Source organism: Macaca mulatta, chromosome 19, assembly GCF_049350105.2.
Source record: "Macaca mulatta isolate MMU2019108-1 chromosome 19, T2T-MMU8v2.0, whole genome shotgun sequence".
NCBI classification, from domain to species: Eukaryota; Metazoa; Chordata; class Mammalia; order Primates; family Cercopithecidae; genus Macaca; species Macaca mulatta.
The window spans coordinates 13306739-13321255 of NC_133424.1; the positions used below are offsets into that span (position 1 = coordinate 13306739).

The 14517-nt window shown below is 54.2% G+C and overlaps 2 protein-coding genes across 16 annotated transcripts in view; one reads left to right on the forward strand and one right to left on the reverse strand.

The window, feature by feature from the left end:
- Positions 1-1917: 1917 nt before the first annotated feature.
- Positions 1918-9422, forward strand: BEST2 (bestrophin 2). The gene is made up of 10 exons (XM_001108800.4): positions 1918-2075; positions 2789-2991; positions 3916-4010; positions 5209-5442; positions 5534-5688; positions 6025-6102; positions 6261-6413; positions 6501-6581; positions 6756-6910; positions 8618-9422. Exons 2-10 carry the CDS (start codon positions 2840-2842, stop codon positions 9042-9044), a joined length of 1530 nt encoding a protein of 509 aa, XP_001108800.2. The 5' UTR covers positions 1918-2075; positions 2789-2839; the 3' UTR covers positions 9045-9422.
- Positions 6114-14517, reverse strand: part of HOOK2 (hook microtubule tethering protein 2) — a 35495-nt gene continuing 27091 nt past the window's right edge. For 13 of the 15 annotated variants that reach the window (XM_077977625.1, XM_077977619.1, XM_077977618.1 and 10 more), the window contains 3 exons: positions 13278-13388; positions 13138-13209; positions 12616-13040 (listed from right to left, as the gene is read on the reverse strand). In XM_077977625.1, coding sequence (XP_077833751.1) covers positions 12891-13040; positions 13138-13209; positions 13278-13388 — 333 coding nt within the window. In that variant the 3' untranslated portion in view covers positions 12616-12890. Of the gene's footprint in view, positions 6967-8103; positions 8362-12615; positions 13041-13137; positions 13210-13277; positions 13389-14517 lie in introns of those variants that run through there. The other 2 variants (XR_013408956.1, XR_013408955.1) reach the window with 2 other exon arrangements.

Below are 14517 nucleotides of genomic sequence, written 5' to 3' on the forward strand. Positions count from 1 at the left end.
CCCCCAGCCCCTGCGGGAATTCAGCAGTCGGAAGTGTGTGGGGATGCGGGTGAGCTGGGGGAGGGAGGATGAAAAGGAGGAGCCGGCTTCAGTGAGTGCAAGGACACTTCCTAGGGAGTGGGGGCTGCTGGTCGAGAACTGAGCTCGTCAGCACCGAGCCTGCCACCGCCTTGCCAGGTTCCGCAGCTGACGACACCGCCCCAGCTGCCCCCTCGCCCCCATTTATGGGCTGTCCGGCAGCTGGACAGCGAAGGCATGGGTCACAGGGTGGCCAGCCCAGGCGGGTTCCTAATTACCCCGGGCAGGGTGAACATCTGCCAGTCTGGGAACACAGTGTCCCAGCCTGCCAGGCTTGGAACCTCGGGCGGGGCTATGCAGAATGCACGAGGGGCTCCTGAGCACTCTAGGATGCCCGTCCCAGGGTTTTACCCCCAAGCGTCTGCCCCTCCCACACCAATCTGTGTGTTAATGTCCTCCAAGCTGGACAATGGAGGGGGAGTGGGTACTCTCTGTAACAGCCTGGGAGTGTCCCCTTTACAGGTGTGTCTGTGAAGAATGAACATCTGCCCAGAATCCATGCCAAATGCAGGACAAAGTTTTGTGTCCCTAAGCTTGTGTGTCCGTGGCAACGCTGAGAGTATCTGAGACCTGTGTGTGTGGGTATGGGCATGCCGCCGGGAGGGAGCGTTGGAAAGGGGGTTGCCTTCACATATTGGTGTGCAAATGGTGGTGAGTTTCAACAGCGGTGATAGCTAGGGTACCCTTGAGACAGGGGTGGCTGTTGTGTGTGTCTTTGCAAGATTGGTGAACCTCAGGCCCTTCTCTGAGCCTGGGGTTGTGTGCCACCACACTGAGGAAAGGGTTTTTCATTTGGTGTGTGATCATGAGTGTATCTTTGCACAGAGGAGATCAGGAATAAAACCTCCTTGCAGTGGTGTATGACTGTGTGTGTGAAGGCATTCTGAGGTCTGGGTGGGGTCTGTGCTTGGCTGGTTGTGTGAGTGTCTTTGTTACACGGTATGATCATGAGGGAATCCAGACCGTTGGTAGCACTGTGTGTGTGAGAGGGGAGAGCCTAGTATGTCAGGGTCCACCTGCCTTATATATGCATGATGGGGGCAGGGGGGTTGAGGTAGGTGTACCTTGTGTGACTCTGGAAGGTTCTGTGACAGTGTGTACTGCCCCTCTGAGTCACCATAGTTATGTGAGACTGTCTTTTCATTTTTACTTTTTTTTTTTTTTTTTTTTTTTTTGAGACGGAGTCTTGCTCTGTCGCCCAAGCTGGAGTGCAGTGGCACGATCCTGGCTCACTGCAAGCTCCGCCTCCTGGGTTCACGCCATTCTCCTGCCCCAGCCTCCCGAGTAGCTGGGACTACAGGCGCCCGCCACTGCGCCCGGCTCATTTTTTTTTGTATTTTTAGTAGAGACGGGGTTTCACCGTGGTCTCAATCTCCTGACCTTGTGATCCGCCCGCCTCGGCCTCCCAAAGTGCTGGGATTACAGGCGTGAGCCACCGTGCCCGGCCTCATTTTTTCAATAGAGATGGGGATCTCACTATGTTGCCCAGGCTGGTCTTGAAATCGTGGCTCAAGTGATCTTCCCACCTAAGCCTCCCAAAGTGCTAAAATTACAAGCGTGAGCCATTGTGCCTGGCTGAGGCTGTCTTAAGAGCAGCTGGATTTGTGTCTGGAATTATGATGTGTGTTTCTGCGTGCATCTCTGTGACACTGTGATTACAGGTGACTGTGGAGTGACCCAGCCTCACTGAGCAGTGTGTGTGTGTCCACCATCCCTGCTTCCTCCCCCAGCCTCTGGGTTCCAGATCCTTACGACCTGCCACTGAGTGACTGGGAGGGGAATAGGGAGGGGCAAAGGAGGACAAGGCGGATTTCTCCCCCAGTGCCAGGTAACAAACTTGTGGGACTCCAAACAAAGTTCTGAAGCTGCAGCCCAGCCGAGGGAGGAGAACCAGGAAAGGGGGGCACACCCACTCCCCAGCCCCACCCAACGCCAAAGCCACCCGCCCATTCCATCCCTGTCCCTGTGGGTCCCTGCACCGGCCACCTTCAACACAGGTGAGATGAGCCCAGGCTTGGGGAAATAGGGGGCCCTGAGGGAATAGGGAACCTGCGGGCAGGAATGCATCCGGAGTCCTCCCGGGGTGGGGAGTGGAGGGCTTGGAAGGCTGGAGGGGAATGGAGAGAGGAAAGGTCAAGGAGGATCCGGGAGGAAAAGGGAGTAGGGGGAGCCAGGGCCATTAAGCGGAAGGTGGACAGGCTGGGGCAGGGGGGCTAGGGGACCCGGAGGCTTAGGGACAGGGCTTCAGAGGGAGTGCAGGGAGTGGAATGGGTCAAGACTTGGAGCTGGGGAAGTGGAAAAGGGGGAGACAGAAATAGGGGCTGAGGGAGAGAATTTGGGGGAGGTGGAGCCTTGAGAACCTAGAAACTCAGGCGCTGGGGACTCGCGGAGTGGGGGATGCTACAGGTGGCCTCTAAGTGAAAGGGATCGGGGAAAGGGTGACTCAGGAGCTGACTGCAGGGACTCAAGGGTCTTGGTGGTGGGGGACGGCAGGTACCAGCGCCTGGGGCCAGGAGTCTAGGGAAGGGGACAGCCTGAGACACACACTCCCTGCCACTCAGGGAGTGGCACTGGGGGCTGGACTAGACTGAGTAAAGCTAGGAGGAGAAGGCAACTCAGGCAAGGGTCAGGACTGAAGGGGTGGCCGGCCGGAACATGGGTGGAATCCCTGTGCTCAGTTATCCCCGAACCTCTTCACCCCCACCCGCAGCCCCCACCCGGGCCACCCCCTCTCCCTTGGCCACACCTGCCGGGTGCCACAATGACCGTCACCTACACAGCCCGAGTGGCGAATGCCCGCTTCGGTGGCTTCTCCCAGCTGCTGCTGCTGTGGCGTGGGAGCATCTACAAACTCCTGTGGCGAGAGCTGCTCTGCTTCCTCGGGTTCTACATGGCGCTGAGTGCTGCCTACCGGTGAGGCTGCCCCGGGGTGCTCATGTGCTAGGGGAGGGGGGCAGCTATTTTATATATATAATATAGATATATACACACATATATACACACACATATATATACACATATATAATATATACATATATAGGTATATATCTATATTGGTTTTTTTGGTTGTTTTTTTTGAGACGGAGTCTCGCTCTGTCGCCCAGGCTGGAGTGCAGTGGCTCGATCTCGGCTCACTGCAAGCTCCGCCTCCCAGGTTCACGACATTCTCCTGCCTCAGCCTCCTGAGTAGCTGGGACTACAGGCGCCCGCCACCACGCCCGGCTAATTTTTTGTATTTTTAGTAGAGACGGGGTTTCACCGTGGTCTCGATCTCCTGACCTTGTGATCCGCCCACCTCGGCCTCCCAAAGTGCTGGGATTACAGGCGTGAGCCACCGCGCCCGGCTGGTATATATCTATATGTATAATATATACTATATATAATATACAATATAATATAATATATAATTTTTATATATTATATATATACATATAAATTTTTTTTAATTGAGATGGAGTCTCGCTCTGTCACCCAGGCTGGAGTGCAGTGGCATAATCTCGTCTCACTGCCACCTCCACCTCCCAGGTTCAAGCGATTCTCCTGCCTCAGCCTCCCCAGTAGCTAGGATTACGGGTGCCAGCCACCACGCCTAATTTTTTTGTACTTTTGGTAGAGACGGGGTTTCACCATGTTGGCCAGGCTGGTCTCAAACTTCTGACCTCAAGTGATCCTCCTGCCTCGGCCTCCCAAAGTGCTGGAATTACAGGCGTGACCCACAGCACCCAGCCGGGGGCAGCTATTATAAAAGAAGCCAGGGTGAGGGGCACAGCAAGAGAGATCTGAAGCTGGGGATGGAGTCACCCCTGTGACCTGTGACCCCTCATCTCTATCCCGCAGCTTTGTGCTGACCGAAGGGCAGAAGCGCTACTTCGAGAAGCTTGTCATTTACTGTGACCAGTATGCCAGCCTCATCCCTGTCTCCTTCGTGCTTGGTGCGGTCCAGCCCCCAAATCCCGTTCCCATGTCCCTGAGAAACCCATATCCCTTCATGCCTTTTGAGGAGCCCCCATTCCTGCCCCTCTGAGACTCCTGCCTCAAATCCAACCCCCACAGTACCCCCCCCCCATTTTTGGATCCATATGATGAAGATGCCAGATGTGACCCTACACTCTGAGATGTGGGGTGTCACCTGGGGTCACAGTGCCTCCTGAGGTGCCCCCAAGAGAGCTCCATCTCGCCCACAGGGCTTATTCCTGGTCACCCTGGGGATTCTCACCAGTGTCTGTTGTGTTACTAGTGGGGACAAACCCCTAACCCTCCAGGGACCCTATAGGACTTCATCCTCTCGATTCCAGCCTGGGGGCACTTCTCTGACAAGTCCTGGCCCCCCAGGAACCACATGTGATCCAAGCCTGCCCAAGGCTCCCTGATGTAGACCCTGTCCCCAACCCCTTCAGAAGTTCCTGGTTCAGGAGCTGGGTATGGCTATCGCAACAAGCTTGACCAGGTGTCCCTGATGTACACCCCCACAAACCAGACCCCTCTCCCCTTGTTTTAGCTCCCTATGCATTCACAACAAGCGACAGTCTGCCCACATGCCCCTAACATCGGCTCTGTGCCTCTGTCCCCATACTGGGATCCCAGTGTCACATCTGAGGTGACTCCCAAGTAGCCAGTGACCTAAAGGGCTGCTCTGCCTTTCTGCCTTCTTTTTTTTTTTTTTTTTTTTTTTTTGAGACGGAGTCTCGCTCTGTTGCCCAGGCTGGAGTGCAATGGTGTGATCTCAGCTCACTGCAACCTCTACCTCCCGGGTTCAAGTGATTCTCCTGCCTCAGCCTCCCGAATAGCTGAGACTACAGGTGCACCACCATACCCGGCTAATTTTTGTATTTTTAGTAGAGACGGAGTTTCACCATGCTGGCCAGGCTGGTCTCGAACTCCTGACCTCGTGATACGCCCTCCTCGGCCTCCCAAGGAGCTGGGATTACAGGCGTGAGCCACCGCGCCCGGCAACTGGCCTTTCTGACCTCAGGGCTGGACCCCCAACTTCCCAGCCCAAGCGTAGTGAGGTTGGCCAGCATGCTTGGGTTTCCCTGATGCAGACCTTATGTTGTCCCTTCTCCCACAACCTGGGCCCCCAAACCCCTGGCCCTGGTGTCTCCACTGAGCCCCCATTCCGCTCTCCCGCAGGCTTCTATGTGACGCTGGTGGTGAACCGCTGGTGGAGCCAGTACCTATGCATGCCGCTGCCCGACGCGCTCATGTGCGTGGTGGCGGGCACCGTGCACGGACGCGACGACCGCGGCCGCCTCTACCGGCGTACACTCATGCGCTACGCAGGGCTCTCGGCCGTGCTCATCCTGCGCTCTGTCAGCACCGCGGTGTTCAAGCGCTTTCCCACCATAGACCACGTGGTGGAGGCTGGTGAGTACTCAGCCAGAGGCAGGGCAGAGACCGGGCAAGGACCCGGTGGAGGGGGGCAAGGGGCTAGCTATCTCTGACCTCTTTCCTCCAGGGTTTATGACCCGCGAGGAGCGCAAGAAGTTCGAAAACCTGAACTCGTCCTACAACAAGTACTGGGTCCCCTGCGTCTGGTTCTCCAACCTGGCGGCGCAGGCGCGGCGCGAGGGCCGCATCCGCGACAACAGCGCCCTTAAGCTGCTGCTCGAGGTGGGCCCACCAGGAGGTCATTCATATAGAATACCAGGGAAATTGTACCCCTGGAGCTGTGTCAACGGCGGCCCGCCATGCATCCCCCACGAGACCGATTTCAAACACCCTAACCACGTGCACACTTACCTCCATGGGGCAGATTCCAACGCCCTTGATGTACAACCCCTGGGTGCATGGTCCCACATCCAGGTGCACACTCACCACCAAATGCCCTCCCTGAAACCCCCAAAGCACACTCCCAATTCCCACCCACCTCCATCCCAGGTACCCACACTTAATATCCCTGTGTGAGCTCACCGTTCAGGCCTCCTCATGACCTGTATCCACCCCCAGGAGCTGAATGTGTTTCGGGGCAAATGTGGAATGCTCTTTCACTATGACTGGATTAGCGTACCCCTTGTCTACACGCAGGTAACCTCATCGTGCCTCCGTTTATATTCGGTGTCAGTGGCCCTGATGCATGGTTTCCAAGGGGAAACTGAGAACTAGCTAAGACCCCCATCATAATGATGCCCAATCCTAGCCTTGGCCCTCAGTGACCCCCTTGAGCCCTGCCCCGCCCTGCCCAGGTGGTGACCATCGCACTGTACAGCTACTTCCTGGCTTGCCTCATTGGTCGCCAGTTCCTGGACCCGGCTCAGGGTTACAAAGACCATGACCTAGACCTGTGTGTGCCCATCTTCACCCTCTTGCAGTTCTTCTTCTACGCTGGCTGGCTCAAGGTAGGTGGGTGATCCAGCCTGGAATTTCGTGGGTGGGGCGGACATGGGGTTCCCAAGTTTCCACCTAACTCCTCCCTCTCCTCTCAGGTAGCTGAGCAGCTCATCAACCCCTTCGGAGAGGACGACGATGACTTTGAGACCAACTTTCTGATCGATCGAAACTTCCAGGTAAGACTCAGGTTCCAGGTGAGACTTCCAGGTGGCGACCATTCCGGGGTGCCCAACAGGGTTCTGGTCCCACCCCTGCCAAGTCTTGCCGGGTCTCGACCCAAACCATACTTCCCTCTGTGGTCCTGGCGGATTGCCCTGCCCCCACTTTACCCTGTGTGTTTGCACCTGTAGGTGTCCATGCTGGCAGTGGACGAGATGTATGATGACCTGGCTGTGCTGGAGAAGGACTTGTACTGGGATGCGGCGGAGGCTCGCGCCCCTTACACAGCAGCTACTGTCTTCCAGCTGCGGCAACCTTCCTTCCAGGGCTCCACCTTCGACATCACGTGAGCCAGTTGGGTGGGCAGGGCTTATGGCTTGAAAAGGTTAAGGGGACTCAATTCTAGAGATGGGGATAAGATCTAAAGTCTCAGGACTGTGATAAGGGAAGAAGCTAAGATAGGAGTCAGGGGGCAAGGTCAAGGTCTGAGACCAGGCCACTGACTGGGGACGGAGCTAAGGGCTGAGGTCAGTGAGGATCAGACAGGTCAGAGGTGATTCCAAAGGCAATGAGGGCTGAGGCCAGGAGCAGTGGCTCACGCCTATAATCCCAGTACTTTGGGAGGCTGAGGCGGGAGGATCCTTTGAGCAAGCCTAGGAGTCCAGCCCAGCCTGGGCAACACAGTGAGACCCCTGTCTCTACTAAAAATAAAAAATTAGCCAAGCATGGTGGTGCATGTCTGTAGTCCCAGTTATTCAGGAGGCTGAGGTGGGAGGATCGCTTGAGTCCTGGAGTTCAAGGCTACAGTGAGCCATAATGACACCACTGCACTCCAGCCCGGGCAACAGAGCAAGAGCCTGTCTCTAAAAAAATAAAAATAAGGCCGGGCGCGGTGGCTCAAACCTGTAATCCCAGCACTTTGGGAGGCCGAGACGGGCGGATCACGAGGTCAGGAGATCGAGACCATCCTGGCTAACACCGTGAAACCCCGTCTCTACTAAAAATACAAAAAACTAGCCGGGCGAGGTGGCGGGCGCCTGTAGTCCCAGCTACTCCGGAGGCTGAGGCAGGAGAATGGCCTAAACCCGGGAGGTGGAGCTTGCAGTGAGCTGAGATCCGGCCACTGCACTCCAGCCCGGGCTACAGAGCAAGACTCCGTCTCAAAAAAAAAAAATAAAAATAAAAATAAAAAATAATAAATAAATAAATAAATAAATAAATAAAAATAAAAATAAAGGCCAGGCGTGGTGGCTAATGCCTTCAATCCCAGCACTTTGGGAGGCCAAGGCAGGTGGATCACTTGAGGTCAGGAGTTTCAGACCAGCCTGGCCAACATAGTGAAACCCTGTTTTTACTAAAAATACAAAACTGGCCGGGCTTGGTGACTCACGCCTGTAATCCCAGCTACTCAGGAGGCTGAGGCAGGAAAATCACTTAAACCCAGGAGGCAGAGGTTGCAGTGAGCCGAGATTATACCATTGCTCTCTAGCCTGGGCAAAAAGAGTAAAACGCTATTTCAAAAAATAAAAATAGGCCGGGTGCAGTAGCTCACGCCTGTAATCCTAGCATTTTGGGAGGCCAAGGTGGGCAGATCACGAAGTCAGGAGTTCAAGACTAGCCTGGCCGACATAGTGAAACCCCGTCTCTACTAAAAATACAAAAATTAGCCAGTGTGGTGGCACGTGCCTGTGGTCTCAGGTACTCGGGAGGCTGAGGCAGGAACCCAGGAGGCGAAGGTTGTGGTGAGCCGAGATCACGCCACTGCACTCTAGCCTGGGCAACAGAGCGAGACTCCATCTAAAAAAATAATTAAATTAAATTAAATTAAAATTAAAAAGGAAATGGGGCTGAGCCACAGCTGAGGTTTGAGATCCAAGTTGAAGTGGCAACAGAGGGTGAGGCCAGGCTCTGGGTTTAGGAGCTAAGGTCTTTGGGGAAAAGTTCTTTGGGGATAAGTGGGACAAAAGAATGGGTGGAGTCAGGGAAATGCCTGGGACCCCGCTCTGTCAACAAGAAGCGAGGCCGCAGCGCTGGCCCAATGTTGGTCCCGCAGGCTGGCCAAAGAAGACATGCAGTTCCAGCGGCTGGACGGCTTGGATGGGCCGATGGGCGAGGCGCCCGGCGACTTCCTGCAGCGCCTCCTGCCGGCGGGCGCGGGCATGGCCGCGGGAGGTCCCCTGGGCCGGCGCCTGTCCTTTCTACTCCGCAAGAACAGCTGGGTATCGGAGGCGTCTACCGGGGCCAGCTGCTCATGCGCGGTTGTCCCCGAAGGCGCGGCCCCGGAGTGCAGCTGCGGGGACCCGCTGCTCGATCCTGGCCTGCCGGAGCCCGAGCCTCCGCCCCCTGCGGGTCCTGAACCGGTTGCCCTCATCCCTGGGCCTGTCGAGCCCTTCAGCATCGTGACCATGCCCGGATCCCGGGGTCCGGCGCCACCCTGGCTGCCCAGCCCTATTGGCGAGGAGGAGGAGAATCTGGCCTAAGATCTTAGAGCCCAGCCGCCTAAGGACAGGGAACCAGGTCCCTGCACGGCACACAGGCAGGTGTCCCGGTCTGCATAAGCCTCGTGTGCCTTTGTAAAGTCCACCTACACTTTTGACCAGCTCTCGCTGCCTGCCTGGGTTTGGCGCTGTGCTAGGGGCAAGAGTTCTTCCAGACTCTTGGACCAGCCCGCCTGTACCACCATCTCTACTTCCCAACCCCCACTGCCTGAGAGGTCATCAATGTCCTGCCTGAATTCTTTCCTTCAAGTGAAGATGTGACTGACTATCTCATCGAGTTGTCATGAGGATGAAAGAATGGCATTAAAGCATTTGGTATACAGTAGGTGCTCAATAAATTGCTAGTGGTTTTTATTCAAACGTTGCTAGTCTGATTTCTCCTGCCAGGCATTATCCATTATCCTAAGTAAAATGTGGGAGTTCTTGCAGGTTTCTTATTTATTTATTTATTTATTTATTTATTTATTTATTTATTTATTTTTGAGATGGAGTCTCCCTCTGTCACCCAGCCTGGAGTACAATGGTGTGATCTCTGCTCACTGCAACCTCTGCCTCCAGGGCCCAAGCAATTCTCCTGCCTCGGCCTCCCAAGTATCTGGGATTACAGGCATGCACCACCACGCCCAGCTATTTTTTTGTATTTTTAGTAGCGAGGGGGTTTCACCATGTTGGCCAGGCTGGTCTTGAACTCTTGACGTCAGCTGATCCACCTGCTTCTGCCTCCCAAAGTGCTGGGATTACAGGTGTGAGCCATCAAGCCCGGCCACAGATTTCTTCTTCTTCCTTCTCCTCCTTCTCCTCTTCCTCCTCCTCCTCCACCACAACCACCATGCCCAGCTTATTCCAGGTTTGGTTGTTTTTTTCTTTGAGACAGAGTCTCACTTCATTACCCAGGCTGGAGTGCAGTGGCACCATCTTGGATCAGTGCAACCTCCACCTCCCTGGTTCAAGGGAGTCTCGTGCCTCAGCCTCCCAAGTAACTGGGATTACAGGTGCACACCACCACACTTGGCTAATTTTTTGTATTTTTAGCAGAGACAGGGTTTCACCTCTTCCAGGTTTTATGATGGTGCCCTGCTTACTTCTTCCCAAACTCTGCTCTCTGAAATACCCACATCAGTGCCCTGGCATTACTTATTAATGAGGCAGCCACTGTCCCAGGATCATGGGTTCTTCTTCCCTCAAGCGACAGCATTCTCAGGCCCTCTGGGCTTCAGGTTTTACTAATTTAATCACACAGACTCCTGATGAGTCCTGAATATAAAAGTCCAGCCAAGGCCGTGAGCTATGATCACACCACTGCACTCCAGCCTGGGCAACACAGTGAGACCCTGTCTCAAAAAAAAAAAAAAAAAAAAAAAAAAAAAAAAAAAGGCCTGACATGGTGGGGCTCATGCCTGTAATCTCAGCTGGGAGGCAGAGGTAGGTGGATCATTTGAGGTCAGGAGCTCAAGACAGGCCTGGCCAACATGGTAAAAGCCCGTCTCTACTAAAAACAAAAATTAGCCAGGCGAGGTGGTGGGCACCAGTAATCTCAGCTACTCAGAGGCTGAGGCAGGAGAATCGCTTGAACCTGAGAGACAGAGGTTGCAGTGAGATTGTGCCACTGCACTCAAGCCTGGGCGGCTACAGAGTGAAACCCCATCTAAAATAGAAAAGAAAGAAAAGGAAAGAAAAAGAAGAAGGAAGAAAGAAAACAGAAATTCAGCCAGGATCCCTTCTCTAACTGTAGACCCAGAAAGCCAACTGCCTCTTAGATGTCTCCTTGCAGAGATCTCACAGACGCTTCAAACATAACACACCTGAAATCCAGCTCCTAATCAGCCCCCCAATCTGCCCCACCCTGTGTGTTAGCTTTGTCCTTCCAGGTACTGAGGCCAAAAGAAGTCATGTGGATTCCTCTTCCCACCACAGGCCATCACATCAACCCAGCGGCCACACCAACCCAGCAGCAAATCTTACCAGCTTTGCCTTTATTTTTATTTTTATTTTTTATTTTTGAGACATAATTTCGCTCTTGTCACCAGGCTGTATTGCAATGGCACGATTTTTGCTCACTGAAACCTTCACCTCCCGGGTTCAAGTGATTCTCCTGCCTCAGCCTCCCAAGTAGCTTGAATTACAGGCGCCCAGTACACCCAATTAATTTTTGTATTTTTAGAGACAGGGTTTCATCATGTTGGCCAGCCAAAGTGCTGAGATCACAGGCGTGAGTCACCGTGCCCTGCCAGCTTTGCCTGTAAATCGTATCTAGAATCCAACCATTTCTCACTCCTCCAGGGGCCCCCAGCCTGGCCAGAGCCTCACTATCACCCACCCACCCGGACTACCAACCTGGTATTCCAGCTCTGGCCCTGGCCTCCTAAGCCTGTTTCTCCCAGAGTGGCCACCAGAGGGCGCCTATGAACACCAGGGCCAGGTCACATCCCTCCTTTGCTTAGACTCTTCCATGGCTCCCACCTCACTTAGAATAAAAGTTAAAGTATTCTCTGCAGCCCACAAGTCCCTGAATAATCTCCCCACCCTCGTCTGCTTTCTTTCATTTTTACTTTTATATTTTTTTGAGACGGAGTCTTGCTTTGTCTCCCAGGCTGGAGTGCCAGTGGCGCCATCTTGGCTCACCGTGGCAAGCAAGCTCCGCCTCGCAGGTTCACGCCATTCTCCTGCCTCAGCCTCCCGAGTGGCTGGGACTACAGGCACCTGCCACCATGCCCGGCTAATTTTTTTGTATTTTTATTTATTATTATTATTTTTTTGAGACGTAGTTTTGCTCTTGTTGCCCAGGCTGGAGTGCAATGGCGTGATCTCGGCTCACCACAACATCCGCCTGCTGGGTTCAAGCGATTCTCATGCCTCAGCCTCCTGAGTAGCTGGGATTACAGGTGTGTGCCACCACATCCGGCTAATTTTCTGTGTTTTTTTTTTAGTAGAGACGGGGTTTCTCCATGTTGGTAAGGCTGGTCTCAAACTTCTGACCTCAGGTGATCCTCCCGTCTCAGCTTCCCAAAGTGCTGGGATTACAGGCGTGAGCCACCGCGCCCGGCCGCATTTTTTTGTATTTTTAGTAGTCACAGGGTTTCACCGTTTTAGCCAGGATGGTCTCGATCTGCTGACCTCATGATCTGCCTGCCTCGGCCTCCCAAAGTGTTGGGTGGGAGCCATCGCTCCCAGCCTTCTGCTTTCTTTTTTTGAGACGGAGTCTCGCTTTGTCGCCCAGGCTGGAGTGCAATGGCATGACCTCAGCTCACTGCAACCTCTGTTTCCCGGATCCAAGCAATCCTCCCACCTCAGCCTCCCAAGTAGCTGGGATTACAGGCATGTACTACCATGCCCTGCTAATTTTTCTATTTTTAGTAGAGGAGGGGTTTTGCCATGTTGGCCAGGCTGGTCTCGAACTCCTGACCTCAGGTGATCCACCCATCTAAACCTCCCAAAGTGCTAGGATTACAGGCATCAGCCACCATACCTGGCCGCTAAGCTTTTCTTAAAAGCAATGGGCTAAGCCTCTGGCCCATTTTCTCTCCCTCACCTTGGTGCCCAGAGCATAGCCAGGGCAGATTGAAAGTCTTTATTTTTCTCAAATATAAAATCAGAGTCTCCCCAGGCAGCACATGAACTCCAGAGAGAGAATCAACGATAAGAATCACATTGCTAAAAAGAACAGGCCTATACCTACCTCCCACTCTCCCTCCCCACCAATCTGGGAAAGGGTAGGGCAGAGATCTTGGCCTCAAAGTTCTTGAGCAGCTGGCTGAAGCCCAATGCTGGGCGCCATGTGAGTTGGAGGAAGCCAGGGTGGGTGGAGCCCAGGCTGGCTGGATCCTGAGGTCAGTGCTTGTCAGTGGGGCGAAGGTTTAGAGATGCCAGGCGTCCCAGGGGTCCACGGCGAGCATTGGTTGCCAGCCGCTGCTGTGCCAGGAATGACTGGGCATGGGCAGGCGCCCGCTCTTCCCCAGCTCGCTGCTGCAAGGCCATGCCCTTCAGAAGGAGGTGTGGTTGGGGTCAGGTGAGCTCACAGGACCCCCTCCACCAATACTCTACCCATGAGATCTTAGAGCCCAGACCCCACACTTACCATATTATACCAGGCACTGATGAGCAGCTTTTCTTCCTGCTCCCTCTGACTTCGGCTTTTCTCAAAGTCCATCTGTCAAGAAGGCAAGTGTCAGGGGCCTAGATACGCTGGAGGCCGCATAAAGGCATGAGGATACCCACCTCCAGGTGCCGGATGCGGACATCGCGTTCTCGGAGCTGTGTCCTTAGGGAACGGAGTTCTGGAGGTCCCCCTGCAGCCGGCCGCTGCTTGGGTTCCATGGTCTGCATGACCTACAGGTTGAGGAAGTCACAGCCAGGTGACTTGGGCCTTGAAACCCAATGGGACATACTGGGGTGTGTGTATTCATTCATTCATTATAGAATGTTGCCCAGGATGGTCTTGAACTCCTGGCATCAAGCAATTCTCCTGCCTTAGCCTCCCAAAGTATTGAGATTACAGGCATGAGCCATTGTGCCCATCCATGCAGTACTTTATTTTTATTTTTGTGATGGAGTCTGGCTCTATTGCCCAGGATGGAGTGAAGTGGCACAATCTCAGCTCACTTCAACCTTTGCCTCCCAGGTTCAAGTTATTCTCCTGCCTCAGCCTCCCAAATAGCTGGGATTACAGGCGTGTGCTACCACTCCCAGCTAATTTTTCCATTTTTAGTAGAGATGGGGTTTCGCCATGTTGGCCAGGCTGATCTCGAACTCCTGACCTCAAGGGATCAGCTGCCTCAGCCTCCCAAAGTGCTGGGATTACAGGCGTGAGCCACTGCGCCTGGCTGTGCAGTACTTTTTTTTTTTCAGATGGACTCTCACCCTGTCGCCTAGGCAGGAGTACAATGGCACAATCTTAGCTAACTGCAACCTCCACCTCCCAGGTTCAAACGATTCTCCTGCCTCAGCCTCCTGAGTAGCTGGGATTACAGGTGCCCACCACCATGCCCAGCTAATTTTTTTTTTTTTTTGAGACGGAGTCTTGCTCTGTCGCCCAGGCTGGAGCGCAGTGACCAGATCTCGGCTCACTGCAAGCTCCGCCTCCCGGGTTCCCGCCATTCTCCTGCCTCAGCCTCCCGAGTAGCTGGGACTACAGGCGCCCGCCACCTCGCCCGGCTAGTTTTTTGTATTTTTTAGTAGAGACGGGGTTTCACCGTGTTAGCCAGGATGGTCTCGATCTCCTGACCTCGTGATCCACCCGTCTCGGTCTCCCAAAGTGCTGGGATTATAGGCTTGAGCCACCGCGCCCGGCCCAATTTTTGTATTTTTAGTGAAGACGGGGTTTCACCACGTTGACCAGGCTGGTTTCGAACTCCTGACCTTGTGTTCTGCCTGCCTTGGCCTCCCAAAGTGTTGGAATTACAGGTGTGAGCCACGGCGCCCGGCCGGCTGTGCAGTACTTTAATGTGACAATCAGTAG

Bases quoted from the DNA above. Each gene is read 5' to 3' on its own strand.
- BEST2 (XM_001108800.4), top strand. From the start codon at position 2,840: ATGACCGTCACCTACACAGCCCGAGTGGCGAATGCCCGCTTCGGTGGC. The intron at 5,689-6,024 runs GTGGGCCCACCA...ATCCACCCCCAG, and splicing joins CCCTTAAGCTGCTGCTCGAG to GAGCTGAATGTGTTTCGGGG. The intron at 6,103-6,260 runs GTAACCTCATCG...CGCCCTGCCCAG, and splicing joins TACCCCTTGTCTACACGCAG to GTGGTGACCATCGCACTGTA.